This window comes from Pleurodeles waltl, chromosome 5 (assembly GCF_031143425.1).
Source record: "Pleurodeles waltl isolate 20211129_DDA chromosome 5, aPleWal1.hap1.20221129, whole genome shotgun sequence".
Classification (NCBI taxonomy): Eukaryota; Metazoa; Chordata; class Amphibia; order Caudata; family Salamandridae; genus Pleurodeles; species Pleurodeles waltl.
This window is the reverse complement of record NC_090444.1, coordinates 429,945,395-429,962,164: the sequence shown is the minus strand read 5'-3', so window position 1 is coordinate 429,962,164 and position 16,770 is coordinate 429,945,395. Positions and strand designations below refer to the sequence as shown.

Sequence of the window (16,770 nt, the reverse complement as noted above, 5' to 3'; positions counted from 1 at the left end):
AAGAGTGCATATCACCAGATAAGGCTCTATGTTGATTCTAAACAACTTACAGCATTTATAAGAACTAAAGGGGTGTTCCAGTTTACTAGAATGCCTTTTGGATTAACCTCTGCTGCAGGAGTATTTCAAAGGATGATTGGCCAAATTTTGAAGGGGATTGAGGGCATTGTATATTTTCAAGATGACATTTTGATCTTTTCGGATACTACTGAAAACCATAATATACTGCTCAAAAGGGTGTTGGATAGGATAATTGAAGCTGGTCTAACGCTTAAGAAAGAGAAATGTACATTTTGTGTTGAAGAAGTGGAGTATTTGGGGTACACACTGTCTTCGTCTGGAGTGAGGCCGAAGCGAGACTTATTAGAGGCGATAAGGAAGGCACCACGTCCTTCGGATAAAGATCAGTTGAGATATTTTCTAGGTCTTATCGAATTCTATAAAAAATGTGTGAGAACTTTTTCAGAGAAAACCGAGAGTATGAAGAAATTGTTAAGAAAAGGATGGACGTTTGAGTGGATGGATGCCCAAAAAAAGGCTTTTGAAGACATAAAGAATGAGATATGTTCTGCAGGAATTTTAGCTCCATTTGATACTAAATGCACACCCATAATAATGGTGGATGCTGGTGCAGTGGGGTTAGGAGCTGTACTAACGCAGAAGCATGGGGATAGTGAGAAAACCGTAGCGTTTGCTTCATGTTCATTGACATATAATGAAGGAAACTATGCTGTCATAGAAAGGGAAGCATTAACGACGGCATGGGCTGTGGAATATTTCAGGATGTATGTATGGGGTTCACCTATAATAATTTGCACAGATCACAAGCCACTAGTAAGAGTTTTGGTACCAGGTGGAACTGAGAAGGTGTCGGCAAGATTAGCTAGGTTAGCAGCGCGCTTGCAGGAATTCCAGTTTACAGTGGAGTATATCCCAGTGTGGAAGAATAGCCAAGCGGATGGGTTGTCAAGGTCACCTTTGTCATGGGATGAAGTAGACAAGGCTATGGTTGAAGCAAGTGAAGGTGACGATGCGGTTGCCAGTATAGAAGATGTAATGGAATGGGCTCAGGGGGCAGTGAAGGAAAAACGTGGTGCGATTGTATGGACAGAGATGCAGTGTTACAACAGGTCATGGAGTTAATGATCAAAGGGGGTAGGAGAGAGAGTACGTTGCCATCTCCAGTTAGGCCGTATTTGAAGGTAATAGATGAGTTTGTGGTATGTGACAATAAGGTCATGATGAGAGGTGATAGGATAGTGCCACCTGAAGATTTGAGATATGTATTATTTAAAATCACACATGAGGGACATTTGGGTCAGACTTTAACAAAATAAAAAAGGCTGAGAGAACATTTTTGGTGGCCGGGTTTGGATCAGAATGTGAATGAGTGGGTGGAATGATGTGATGACTGCAAGGAAGGGGAAAAATGATTGAGAGAAGGAGAGCAAGCTGTGATGGGTGCTATAAGTGACCCAGGTAGTCCGTGGCACACGGTTTGCTTAGATTTTATAGGACCTATGAGGAAAGTGAGTTGTGATTTGAGATATGCCTTAGGGATGATGGATGTCCATAGCAGATGGTTAGTGGTGAAGTTCATGCGTGATATTACTACTCAGAGTACGATCAGGACACTAGAGGAAGTTTTCAAAGAAGAGGGATACCAATGTAAAATGATCACTGACAATGGTACTCAGTTGGTGTCTGAGGAAATGACTAGATTTCGGGAATATAGTGGGATTTATCATTCGCGCACCTCATTGTATAATCCCCAGGCCAATGGTATGGTGGAAAGGGCTAACCACATGGTGAAAGCGGTGGTGCAAATGGCCATAGCAAAAAAAGGAAATGTAAGGAAAATGGTGTGTGACTTGGTATGGGCATATCGTACGACCAGTAACGGTTCTACAGGGAATGTACATTTTGAGGTGATGAGAGGGAGGAAAGCGCACACGAAAATGTGTCCGGCCTGGATGAAGAACGTGATGGGCCAAGGAGATTTAGCTAAGGAACAAACGGAGAAGGGAAGCAGTGGAGGTGGGAGACAGTAACAGAATGGGAGTAGGATTGAAATTGGAGATTGGGTGAAAGTGAAACCAGGTAGGATTGGTGGTGGACTAACCAAATTTCGAGGCCCATACAAGGTGAAAGAGGTACATGAGTCGTTCATTGTTTTGGAGAATGCAGAAAAGTGGAATATGCATAGGGTAGCGTTGTATGGAAGAGGGAAGGATGGATGTATGGTAGGAGGAGAGGATGCAGGCAGGTCAAAGTGCAGTGGGTTTATGTTGATGGATGATAGAGAGTCGGGGTACATTGTCTAGCACTGAAGAACGATCGAATAGAATAAGGAGTGTTAGCCTGAGAGCACCACCCAAATATTTGGTGGACTATGTGTGTTGATACAACATGTGTTCATAGTTGCTATTCATATTGTTATTCATATTTGGTAAAAGGAAACTAATGTATTGATTGTAAGGGGAATGGATATGTTGTAATGTGGAACTGGAATGCCGAGCCGCGCTCGGCATTCCAAGATGCTGTGAGTGTTCTCCCTCCGGTCAGTTGGCTGTTGGCTGGCAGCTGGAGAGGGAGCACTGACGGCATTGGTTAATGTTTGGAATAAACAGATCAAATTCACACGACCAGCGAGAAGCGTCCTTCATTTTAACAACTACAAATCCCAGAATGCAATAAGAGGTTGGCTACAAGATCCACATCTGGCTAAAGTTCAAATTCATAATGATGACACATGGGTTATCACATTTGTGGCGTATCATGACATAATGCTGAAGAAAAGGCACTAGTCAAATGTTGCAATAGTGACGGTTGTGGGTCATGACTTGTGCTACCATCAAATGTATAAATAACCTTAGAAGAATCAGAACACTGCATTTGACATTTGTAGGTCCATCATTTTTTCCTAAATATACTTTAGGGAAATTGAGAATATGCATTTTGCAAATTCCTTTGACGATGGGGGAAGTCATTCAATCAGAAACCTTATTTTTAATGTAGTATTAGTGTGGCTATCAGATAGCTGCCATGTGGTAGTGAGGTGTGTCATTATTACGTCTATCAGTCCTATTTGTACAACCAACAGCGTTTTACATTCTCGGCCTGTATTTGCACTTTTCCCATGACAGATTGGCTGTTAATCATATCAGGCCAGTGCTAGTTCGGACTGCTGTATTAAATGTCTGAAGTTAAATCACACAGTGATGTATTGCAGCTGCACGTTCATGTGGTAATGTTCTTTATTATTGACAGTAAAGGTAACTGTGTTTCTTAAACAGCATGATTCAACTCCTAATTGTCGAGAAAACAAATGCTAGCCCTCATGCCATTTCTGCACAGATTATGTTTGGTATTGTTAGCGCGTCGTCCTTAATAAGTAAACTTACAAAGGGACGCGTATAGGTTGATGAACCTTTTGACTTGTTTAAGATGTTCTTACCATAGCTCCAGAGCAGAAACAATAATCAATACACAATAATCAATAATCATTAGTCAAATCAATAATCAATAGTCAGTAATTGTCACACACCATGACTTTTCAGCCATGAATAACCACACCTTTAGTAAAAGTTTAGTAAGTTTATTTCCCTTATATTAACAATGCTAAAGTCATGTAGATTAATCTCAAAATCATGTGAACAATAACAGTTGACCAAAGCGATGGAAAAAACGCAATCTAATCAAATTCTGAATCACGACACATTCTAAGGCAACAGTGCAAATCAAAAGTAAAGACAGCTGCAAAAGCGATTTATGATACATAGAATTCAGCAAGATAGTTTGTCAAACATGTGTCCCTGCAATTTGTCAGTCGTCATATGAATAGCTTCAACTAACCCAGATTAGCATCAGCATGTTAGACTTCATGCAAAACAATTTATAACACAAATTTGGAAAATCATCTAGCTAGGCGAACTATCAAGACAGTGAAGTTGGTACCTAGAAAGGAAAGGCATAAAAAGCAATTCAGTCACATAGTCATATCTACCTATCCACGGTATGGGGCAGCAAGCAGAATCAGTCTTTGTTCTCAGGTCATCAATCGATCAGCAAAGCATCAGGCTCTCAGACAGAGAGTATGAACCCAATGACAAAATCTTGAGTCTCTTCATCTTCTCAATATTGCATCTCAAAACGGGGTAAGGTCTGCCTAAAATCTTTCTCTAGTCTCTCGTCTTTTCCCTCTGTCGCGTTGTTATATCAAAGTCACCCAAACTATCCCCTAGTTCCCTATTGGTCAATTAATCATACATTTATACACTATGCAATAATATTTCTATACCAAATCTATTAATTCTAGTATTTCGCTCTTCACACAAAGTTGATTGGTCCGCTTTACGAAGTCCTCATCATCCGGCTCGTCAGGTAACAAATTTGTTGCATCTTCGTCTCCAGTCAGTGTCTCAATTGTTTGCGTCCTGGAAAAGTACATCTCACACACATAACACACAGCTTGTTACAGTTCTAGGGGCATCACCTCTTGTTAGTTGGTTCTCATGGAAAGCTTTGATTAAGCACTTTTAACGAGACAATGAGCATTTCACAGTTTAATTCACTACGTCAGCATTTGTATTAACCGCTAAGAAATACAGCTTCTGCATGAGGCCTGGCAAAACTAGGCCAAGACACTTGCTTAGTTAAGGTCTACAATTTATAAGCTAGAACATACTTTGTGATTCTTAATATTACTACATTAATCAAATACATTTTCAATATTTCATTAGTATTAATCATCAATTAGTACATTTCGTGAACAATGGTGGTCATTCTCCGAGGTCAGATTTTCAAACGTGTGCATTATTTTTCTCTACGTTATTCTTTTTCTACATAATTCATTATTCAAACTAAATAAACATTCATTAATAATTTCTAATTAGGACACCTGCTTCAGCAGTATGTGAGCAGAATGGCACACACATAACTTCTTCTTTCTATGGTCTCACCCAAAGGCAATGAAATGTCACACACAAGCACACTGAACAAAAGAAATGTCACACATAAGCAGTCTGAAATCCAAAAGGCAGACATAAGCAATGTAAAACCTTGGCAGTTATGACAAGGGCACTAGGTTGGTGCGCTTCCATTTCTGCTGCTTTGCAGCAGTTAACTTTTTAGAGTCTCTCCTTGCTCAAAGGGGTGTAATTTCTGATATTTACATAATTCCCTTGTCTTCGTTGCTTGATTATGCTAACGAGAAAGTGTCACTCATAGTGGTTGAAATGTCACTGACAATTACACTGAAATTATGAAAATGACATATAGCAATCTGAAAACTTGACCGCTATATTTGACTATAGATTTAGAACAACCCTAAATGGTAAGGTAAGTTTTTCGGTCATCCCAAGTACAGATAAACACAAATGTAAAAGCATTTATTCAATTTGTTTTCCTTTTCTCCATTGACATGTTGCTCAATTCTTGCAATTCCACGTCATTATCTACCGTAACAGTCTACAACCCTAGCCGGAAACGACGCACCTAGGACACGGAAGAGACGTGGCGCGTTGGGCTGACGCTACGCTGCCGCCTTATGATTGGGTGATAGTACAGCAAGGGCCCGCCCCCAGGTCCTTGGTTTTACCGGGTGTGTCATCAGCTGTAAGAAGATGGTACTCTAGTAGGGCAGGTAGCGCGTGTCGCAGTCCCTGGTAACCTGCGCTGGCAGGATGAGGACAAGGCGCAGACTTGCGGCGGGGCCGCTGCTGCTACTCTGCGGCCTCTTGCGAACCGGCGCTCTGCCTTCCATTAGCGATGACATCCCGTTCCGCCTCAGCTGGCCAGGCAGCGAGTTTACCCTGGTATGTATCGCTTGTGTCGGTCATTAAGCCTCACACCTGTATCTGCTGATCTGTCCTTTAGACTTTAGATGAAAACATCTATTTTCTGCGCTAATACTATCAAAGGTACTGGGTGCTCGCTTTCCATTTCAATCCATGCATAATTCTATAGAGATTGGCGCGTTTCAGGGTGCCTCGTTTTAAACACGTTTGACTCCAGTGATTTAGTGACAGCTGCGTGCCGGTCCTTCTATGCACTGACGTAACTTTGACGGGAAGTTTTATGTCGGAGACCACGCTCGTTATGTGATTTGTCAGGTTGCTAGTCAGCAGTTTGACTGTGTTTCACATGTTGGTCACCCACAACACAGTGTACGTGATATGCGCAGTGACACAGCAGCACTCCCCCCCCCCCCCCTCCACACACACACACTCACTCTCTTTCAGATAATGAGGACGCTGCGAATAGATGGTTTTAATCTGCAATCAATAAACCATTCGTTATAGTCCATAAACATCCTTAGTCATAGCCTGCAGAGTGTGTTGCTTCTCTAGTATGAATGGCTGTAGTTTGAACTGTGCAGTTTGGATTTGAAGTTATTTGCAGGGACGTGAAAGTGTAGGAAGTTATGAAACTCGAACTACTAGCAGCAGACCCGCCTGTTGGTGAATTTAAGGGTGTGCCGGCGAAAGGAAACACATTGGCAGTGTTACATTTGAATACATTGGCATTCAGGTTTGACGTAATCAACATACATTAACCTTTATATAAGCATAAGCATCCATGCATATCTAAATCGATCTTGGTTCATAAGAACTGTAGTCTTCTGTCATTTTTTTCTAAAAAAGAATTTCATAGGTGTGGAATGTGGGATCAAAGCAAAACAAACGCTGTGGGATAGCGGGAATGCGGAACCAATCAAACATTCACCCCCAGTCACAGATCTGGGTTTATTCCATCCATTATTTTGCTCACCATGCCACCCCAGTTTGAACCCAGCCATATGCAAATCAGTCTTGACCCTGTTCCTCATGGCAACAGTCCAGCCCGAACTGCCAGGCCAGGTTCTCCCTGGACCGGAAACAAGCATCCTGGGACCGGTTTCGGGGTTTCACCCCTCATCAGCCAGGCTAGCTTGAATCCAGTGGCACAGTGAGCCCGGGACCCACGTCTGGGCATACCCGGCGCACTTAGGGCGGCAAAAGCAAAGCAAAATAAACGCTGTGGGATAGCGTAACTGGATGGACGGAATGCGGAACCAATCAAACATTCACCCCCAGTCACAGATCTGGGTTTAATCCATCCGTTATTTTGCTCACCATGCCACCCCAGTTTGAACCCAGCCATATGCAAATCAGTCTTGACCCTGTTCCTCATGGGAACAGTCCAGCTTTTTTGCTTTTTTCTAATGTTTGTTACAGTGGCCGGGGCATAGCTGCTCCCACAACATAAAGTGTTACAAAAGCCATGCCAAAACAAGACACGCATTGACAAAACCAAAAGACCTGAAGCCAATGTTGGATTGGTTGGCTTTGCCAGTGCTTGTTTATTGTCATGTTTCTCACAATCTTGTTGAAAATGGTTACACTGATTTTCCATAATGAATATTTTTTGAAAATACTAGCATGCACTAACACATTTTACTAAATGATGCTTCAAAGAAATATTACTTAAAATTTCACTGTAATTCAGCAAAACTTTTTTTTCCTGCTTGCATTTTTTTCTGAACATTTTATTTTGAAAGCAAATTATCATCAGTCTTGCTTACAAGCTTCTGCAAACATTTGCATCTAATCAGAGAGCATTCGGGATGCGTAGCCCCGTTTTGTTAAACTTTAAAACGTGGGTGTACACATTTTTTAGGGGTGAGCGCAAAGCGCTCTGTCCCCTGTTGTAATCTCTCTTTGGGATTCTAACCACGTCCATGTCACGTCAGTCCCTTGCATTGGTTTGTGGGCTTGCCTTTTAAAATCCGCTTGGTTTTATTAGTGAAAGGAATGCTTTCGTCATGCCTTTTTCGATGTTTAGCCCTCCCTCAGCGCACCGACCAACTACTGGAAACATACGAGGCTCCATGTTTTCCGTATGGTTTCTGGACTACTTTTTCTCTTTATTTCGCAGTGCCATCGCGCTGTGTTTTGCACAGCATAATCACGCTAATTTTTATTTTTTTCTCCCATTTAGTGTGGCAAGAAAATTCCAGTTAGGAGTTTACAACGCTAATAGCTCTAACTTGACAAAATGTGAGACCCGTTGCATTGCAAATGCTTGTTTCTTACTAGAATTACTGTCAGTAGTGCAGCATGAGACCTTAAAACATTTAATAGGTGCTCACCCTAATAAAGGCTTTGCATTAATAAACCATGAATATAAATTCGAACAGAATTAACATATGTACACAAATGTTTACCTTGACTGAGGCCTTTTCCTTCCTTGTAAGCTGGAAGCCAAAGGGTTTGTGCTGCAGCGGGTTGGGCCTAAATGTCCCAAGGACAAAGTAAACATGAAAACCTGTTGTCCTGGACCCCCAAACAATATGTCCTGGGTGTCTGGCCATAGGAATTGCACACCCCTATCAATTATTAAAGAAAACCACAAAAGGGTAATATGCAGGTAGTCTGTTCTTGTACTGGTGCAGATTTGTGTTTAAAAGTTTTACAAGAATTTAGACTCCGGCCTGAAAACTGTACTTTTAGCACCCTTTTTTTGAATGACATTTTCACGTGCTCAAATAATTATGTATATATTTGCTCATGGGAAACTCTGCAGAGTGGTTGCAAATTCTCTGGGAAGAGACTGGAGAGGAGCTGCTGAATGCACGTAAGCATGTAAGTTTTTGGGTGTGCATTGACCCTGAGTGCTTTCCAGCCCTGGATATACCGCTTCCTGCCTACTTCCAATACCAGTTTGAAGACTTCTGAAAGATGGCAAAATAAGCACACCTTAAAAACACATACTTTTTTTTTTTTTTTTTAAGAAAAAATAACTATAGATAAATAAATGCTCTTCCTTAGATAAAACAGCTATTACATGTTCTATTCAGATCTAGAATTTCAAACATTACATTTCTTATTTAGAACTTTCTATAACTAACCAAAATAAATAACTTTAACACAGCTCCCATAAATTGGGTTCAGATAGATATACCATACCTTAAACTCTAATAAAAAGAAATGGCAATTATAAACTCATAATAAATTCTTATATTTTATATTTAAAACTGTAAAAGTATGTAAGACGTACTTATCTGCTCAGTATCAGCAAACAAAAGAGGAAGTGTGTGGAGTGTTGGGGAGTTTTACGGACTGAAAGTTCTTTTAGTAGTGAATAAAGAATTATGAATAATGCTAGCCTCCTGTCTTGCCATAAGATCCATATCCTGGTATAATAGGAACCCTGCATAATAGGAGAGGCCATGATCAGTGCCGGCATGTAAGGATTTACTGGCGTATTGGGCACCCCACTGCAAATAAATTAAATGGACAAGTGGATTTTATAACAGGGCAAGTAGATCTCTGACGATTCCTGTCCCTTGGACAACAAGATATAAATTTCCTCTACCCTGTGAACACACTGTAAGAGCTACACTGCCACTTTGGCAGCATGTTATACCAAGCAGTAATGAACCATGCCAACCCCTATGTTTTAGTGCAGCTTGACATGTCTTAATTTAAACAAGCATTGGCACAGCCAAATGGTTTGACCTTGTAAAGTTTAAAGTGTTTTTATTTATTCATTTTGCAAACACGTAATAGGTTTTAAAAGTGAAGTAGTGATAAAAAGTAAAAATTCCGCTGTCTAATGATGGTGTGCATATGTTTGCAAATCAAAACAATAAAAAATGACCCATTGCAAAAATAAATGGGGAAAAAACCTAAAATGCAGACAGATATAAGAGCAGGGACTAGCTGCCTCAGCACGGAAGTATACTACATTTTATGTAGATGTCTACGTATCTACAGGCAAAATGCTCTTTCATATTGAAGAGGGTAAGTAGCCCTAGCAGGCTGAGCCATGGCCCCATGCTGTGTGTTTGTTTGTGGGGAGAAGCAATATGTGAATGGCGCTTGAACAGACCAGTGGATGAAACCCCCTATATGTTAGATGTATGTGCACACGTGTGTGCTCACTTAAAAATGCACTTGAAGTTTAGCTGTTTCAGTGCAAATCAGTAAAACCCCAAAACTCTACCAATTACGGCATTCGATTTTTTTTTTTTTTTATTATGATTTTAGCAACATAATACAGAAAAACGGCAATAAATGATCAATCACCACAGGTAATTAGTATAGTAAATTTGAGAGTGAACAGGTATAATGATTATTTGCATGACCTTACACATCCTGCTCGTTATTGAAGCCAGTGTACTAGCTAGACAGTCCTATATTTCATAGAGTGCTTGGGAGGGACAACAGGTCTAAGTCATTAGTGGGCTCCAAATGTCCTTATGTAGGGGCGTCTGCGTTAGTGCCTCAGCATAAGATTCCAGTTGTTCCTTACAGTATGACATGGCTCATAACCGATGAGCAGGTTTTGATGCAGATCTTTTGTCCCAGTACATGGTTAGCCGCTGTTTCGCCAGAAACAACGCAATCACCACAAACCTGCGGTGTGCGGGTGGGAATTGTTCAACCAGTCCAAGAAAACATAGTTGCGGTGTGCAATGGTTTTGTTCCATAGTCCTAGTTGCCAAGTCTGCCACCACTGTGGCACAATACAGTTGAATTGGGCCACATTGCAACGCTAGGTGAAAGAAGTCAGCATCTGTGGCCCCACATTGGGTGCAATTTGTATTGTCACGTAGGCCATATCTTGCTAATATAACGGCAGTGTAATATATTTGTTGCAACTATTCAAAATGAATTATACGTAAACTACAGTTTGAGGTAAGCTGCTTCGTTAACGTGCAACGCAATACCCAGTCCTCCTCAGTCATAGGTGTTTCTAAGATCACGTTCCAGCAATCTTTAGCTAGGGCTGTCATGGCTCAATGTCCTGCTGGTTTGCGTCATACAGTCTCGTAATTAGATTTTTCCGTGTGGGACTAGTCAGTAGGATTTGGAACTCGCTCCGCATCGGGGGCTTTGCCGGAAAGAAGGGGTAAAAGTCTCTCAGTACTGCTTGCAAACAGTAGTATGTAAACGTCAGAAGTGGTGCCTGACGACCTGCACATGGGTGATCAGTGATGGTAATAAACTGGCTTGCGTTATATATGTCTCCAAATGTTTTTAGGACTTGAGTTCATCTAAGAGGACAAGCATACCAGTTTCATGCGTGACTGAGATGGTCGGATGATGCCATAGCGGAAGTGCTGGGGCATACAGTGGTAGTAGCTTAGTATATGCTTCCAGCGAACGCCACGAAGTGATGGTGTAGTCCACCCTGTTTATTACCCCTCTTTATCGACTGTGTTCATTTGTGAAGTCACACAGAGCTAAGTAGGAGGGGGTGCACATTATCTGCTTCTTCAGCTATAATTAACAGTATTCAGTGTACATCGTAACTTCCACCAGCCACTGTGCTTTGTACTTGTTAGTCAGCTTTTTTCCCTGTGCCATTGGTAAAGTAGTGTGGGAGCATATTTATTATGATAATTTATTTTAACTTGGTGCTGACGATCTGAAAATATTGTGTTTTTATCCTAAATTAGCACTAAGGACGTATCTATTATTTTCCTTCTTTTTAGCTCCAGACAATTTTGGCTGATAATTGAGATATTTTGCTCCAGCAGTTTTCTGCTAAGGTACTCATAGCTGAATAGTCCTAATTCTATATGCTGCATACTACAGGGTAAACATAGGCCTAGAGTGTTTTTTTTAGAATGTTGTAATAACAGATTAACGTACAGGTGACTGGGATGTTGGAAGTGGCTTCTCCCTGTAAGACAGAATTAAAAGGTGCACATTGAGACCACAATCATGTTTCTGAGTACTGTTAAATAAGAAAAAATATAAAGTAAAAAAAAAATTGTAAGCAGTCATTGATGTGTTTCTTGGTGGTGAGAGGCTGTACATTGTGCGTGGTGCATCACAACATAATGAGACTACGAAATAGCTGTTTGATGTACTTCAGTCTAACAGGTGCATTTTTTTCCCATTATTACGTTTAATGAGTGAGACTTTTTTTTTTTTTTTTTTCATTCTTTCGTGTTTGGAAAACAAACAATGAGCGTTGGTCCTTATAAAATGTATTTGTTTTAAAACATTCATTTACATGTTCTTGTACAAACCTCTTTTTTTTGTTCTGACTTTCATTTTTATATGAAAATAATAAGCAATGAAAGAATCAAGAAGCAAAGTTGTTTATCCGTTTTTAGAATTTTTTTTATTTTTATTTTTTTTATTGCTTTTGACCTTTTTTTAATGTCTTTTTATTAAACACAGTGTGGCATACAATGAGCAAATCGGGTTTTGTGTATTATTCAGAACTCATAAGTTGGCAGGAAGAAGTGGCAAATTTCCAAAATAAATTTAAAGCTCATATTTGAGTGGTAAATCATGAGTCATTAGAGAGACTTACTACAGTTTAAAAAAATAATAATAATAATCTTGGTGTCGGGGGTATTGCAACTATTACCGTCTTATGCAACCATGTAGAGGCAGTCTAAATTGATAAAGCTTTTTTCACATTATTGATGGTAACCCTGCCTTATATTAGACACTGAGGTGATCAGTGCAGGTAATTTTTCATAGGATCACCACTCTAAATAATGTTGTCTGACATGACTTCTGTTACCACTTAAATATTTGTAGCTTGGTGTATTTATAATTGAACATGAGTAGCTACCATTACAAAAAATGTTGGAGACCCCTTTGACAACTTTTATGTTGATAGTTAGCTGTCAGGGGAAGTATTGTTTTTTGCGTCTCATGAACTTAATCAGCTTTTCTGGCCTTTGCTGTTGAAAGAACCCTTTATTGTGATTCTCTTATGAATGTTTTTGAATTTTTTGGAGGGCTTTATTTGTGCTCCACCATTGCCATTCATGTTTTGATGACCCTATGAATAGCAATGTATTTTTAATGACAATTAGAGGAGACACCATGGCGTTTATGAAAGTACATAATTGGATTATTAATATTTTGGTAACTAGGTGACAGCTAGAATGTAATAGGCAAGGGATAGTACTAAATTCAATATGTATATCAGATAAAAATGTGCCTTGCATGCCACTCCACTGTGCTCCAATCCACTCTGCATTACTCCACTCTCCGTCACGCCATTTTACCCCACTACATTCTATACCAGTCCACTCCACTCTACAACACTCCTCTCTTCTGTACAACATGGCTTAAAGAATTTGCAAAGCCAACAGATCTTGCATAGGTGAAACCTATTACCTTTGCCAATGCTTGTTTTTAAAATGCAGCATCCTGGAGGCACACATACTTTCTGAACAAAGGAGTCACATGTGCAGTTACTTCAGGTCTTTTTACTCTCCATTATAGCAGGTGTTCAGCACTGTAGATCAGTGGTTCCCAACCTGTTGTCCTGGGACCCCTCGGATCCGGAAAGCCTCCTCAGGGGGTCCGCAATTGCTTTGAAAATTAAATAATATTAATAGATTAGGTCCCCAGCTTTCAGTAATGACTCAGTGGGGGGGTCCACGGATTCCAATAATGAGTCACTGGGGGTCCCTGGGTTCCAGTAATGATGAAGTGGGGGCTCCACAGAAGTCAAAAGGTTGGGAACCACTGCTCTAGATGGTTGCCTGACCAAGCTAATAAGTCTTACTTTAATGTGATAACACCTGCATGCACCAATGCTGTTTGCATTCGTTACCACGTTGAAGCCAGAACCTTTGGCTTTGTATGTGATTTTTTTTTTTTAAAGACCAAATTGAGCATTGTATTGGCCATTTGAAGCACTTTTTTGTCTCTGTGTGACAGGTAAAAATCCATCTAAACACTAAAGACGCTTGTGAGCGTTGAGCATATTGAAAAATCATCTACTAAAACCAGAAATGCAATAATCTGATTTAAGGCTACAGAATTAAATGTGGGATATGGTCCTGAAAAAAGGACCTTTTTATAGACTGCGAAATTCCTTGATTATTATTATAATTTCAATCTACAGTTTAACAATTGGATTATAAGGGGTATATGTTAATCTTTACATTTTGTAAACGAAAAAAGTGTAAAGTACTAACACTAGATTACAAAGCTGCTATGAACTGTAAGAATTTACTTAACACAGTGTAAAAACTAACAATCTCGATCATTAGTTTGTGGAAACGTATGTGCAAAATTGATTGAACCCTTAAACCTAATAGGCAGTAGCAGCCCTGAATTGCAAGGGTTGCAAATCATAGAGTAACATTGACTGGCTGACCGCTAGGAGTGACGAGTAAGGCCTGGCTGTGTAAAATAACGTTATAAAATTCAAACAGACACACACGATTGCTAAGGTGTGTGAGCAAAAAGTGAAATTGTAAAGTCATGAAATGTTCCATTATTTCATGGTCTGCCAAAGTACAGAGCATTGTTAGTTCTTAATAACAAAATGTGATTCTTGCACGTTTTAGAAATTTGTGAACATGTTAAAAACGCTGTTCTGTTTTAGATGCACCTCGCACAGTACTTTTACATCACTGAATGAGTCATTGATACAGTGTGCCATTATTAACCCCACTGAAAAATGCCAATTAATAATTGAATGCCTTAAGAAGGGACAAGTGTTTTCAGCACTGTGGCTGTGAGGAGAGGTAATGCCCAACACTGTGCCTAGACCAGCTAATGGCTCATCAAAATGAATGTCAGATAATAAAGTGCCACCAGAATTATTGCTGCTGTATGTCAAGATTGTTCTATGGTGCTAGTCATCTATATTTGCATGGTTAAATGTCACCAGTAATTACCCAATCATTCCTAAATCACTATTTTAAGCTCATTCACTTCAAGGTGAACCATTCACGTCGCTGAGAAATGCTGCAAGTTTGCGTCTGTCTGTTTAGCTTTCTGATCCAGCAAATGAAAGTATGATACATGTTTTTGATCCTTTAACTTAAGTAGACCAAATAAGAAATAATTCTGTGCATAAAAAATCAGTTTGTCTGTCCAGTAACTGAACTGCACTTATATTTATCTTTGAACATTTATATAGCTTATGGCTACCGAACTGGGGCTTCCCAGCACAAAATGAACCAGCAGCATTAAGTCAGTGACTGCACAGAGAGCAGAAAAAACAAGATTTAAGATGCTTTTTAAGACTTACCTCACTTGGGCTGAATCACAGCGGCAATGTAAGGGTATTCCAAAGTTTAGATGCAAGGAACAGGAAGAAGTGTACACCTGCTCGGGTTCTTCTCACCCTACGCACACCGGCAAGACTCAAGTGGGCCGATCTTAAAAACCTAAAAGAAGTATAAGGTTGAATCCACTTTCTTCGGAAAGTAGGACCTGTGTTGGCTATGGCACAGAAAAGGAAACGGAGGGCTATCAGTTTAATTTGTTTTTAGGTCTTGCTTGAGGAAGCACATGCTCTGTTGCTTGTGAGTCTGTTGTTTATTTAAAAATGAATACATTAAAAAGTGCTTAGAGCCAATTACTGCTTCAACTTCACTTTCATTTTCTTGGTTCTCATTGATCAGTGTCTCCCGGTTTCACTTTCTCTTAGTTTGTCTGTTTGTTCCATAGAGCATGGAGCAAGTACAGCTTCCTGTCCTCTCCCAGTGCTCTTCCACTTGCTGCACACTTATTGAGTGACCTTTTTTTTTTTTTTGGACTTGTTGCACTACATAAGGGTACATGTTTGCAGTCTGCCACCTGTCTATCCTCAGGCCGCTGTCCTGCTGTTGCTTGCTGCATCTCGCCACCCGTCCATGCTTGTCCCACCCCCCTCCCACCCTTCTCCCATTGTCTGTAATATCGGTTACTCCCTCTCACTCTCCTCATCTGCTAACCTCAATACCAGCACCCATATCCAAAAGCTGGAAATATGCAGAATAAATGCTGTTCTCTGCAGACTGGGAAATAAAAAGTATGAGCAATGGCATAAAACTAGTGGAAGTTCAAATCAACTCCTTCTGAACACCTTTGAGAGTGAGATACATTAGAGCTGTTCAACTGCCTGGCCAGGGAACCCATTAATTCGAGGTATTCGAGTTATTAAAACATTTTGTTGTTGGGTATTAATGTTGCATTTTAGAGGACTGGGTAGCAGCCCTGCACATTATATGAGCGTGTTTATGAAAATATCACATTTAGTTGTAGGGCAGTAGTTGTACATGGCAATGTTGAAGTGAAAATTTAAATAGTGACGGTGAAATGTTTGTTGTACATCATCATGAGACATAGGGGATTTTGTCTATCTGGGGTATGCAAATACAGGTTGTGGCTAAGTTGTTGTGTAGCACAAAGTTTGAATCCCTGCATCACTTAATTGGATTATGTGATCATTGGTAGATTCGTTTAACCTTCAGTTCACAGGTTTGTTTGACGAAATTGCGATTTTTACAAATGGACTAAATGCTAGCACAGAACTATTGACTGTTAATTATTGCTAAATCGTGAAAACCAACGTTAGGGAGGAGGCCATGGAGAAATTTAGTGAGAGGGAAATGAAGTGTTTCTTGTCAATCAATTTGCAGTGGCGTAAGGAACGAAATGAGAGATATTTTAGGACTGGAAAAAGTTGAAAATGGCATACATTTTGTATAATAAGTATAGGCAAAACCAGTAAGTCTTGCCTATGTGAGATCTGTTCGCTTTGTGTTTTTTTTGTTGTTGTTGTAGCCACGCCATATTGTACAAAAGCACGGCTGCTGTGCAACACGGTTGAAAGCAAAAAAAAAAAAAAAAAATTGTGTATGATAAGGCCAACGCTGGGCACATGATTTTTTTTTTTATTTTTTTTTTATTTTGGTAACTTTCAACCATGCTGCTTTATAACGTTATTATTAGAGCTATTTGGCTTTGTTGATGTTCTTTGCCATGTTGTCCATTAGCATGGCTGTGTGCAGCATGGTTGCAAGGA

The 16,770-nt window shown here is 40.0% G+C and overlaps 1 protein-coding gene across 1 annotated transcript in view; it reads left to right on the top strand.

Annotated features, from left to right (window-relative positions):
• Positions 1-5,563: 5,563 nt before the first annotated feature.
• Positions 5,564-16,770, top strand: part of ERLEC1 (endoplasmic reticulum lectin 1) — a 331,659-nt gene continuing 320,452 nt past the window's right edge. Inside the window, exon 1 of the mRNA XM_069234195.1 lies at positions 5,564-5,816. Within this exon, the coding sequence (XP_069090296.1) occupies positions 5,685-5,816 (132 nt within the window). The 5' untranslated portion in view covers positions 5,564-5,684. The remainder of the gene's footprint in view (positions 5,817-16,770) is intronic.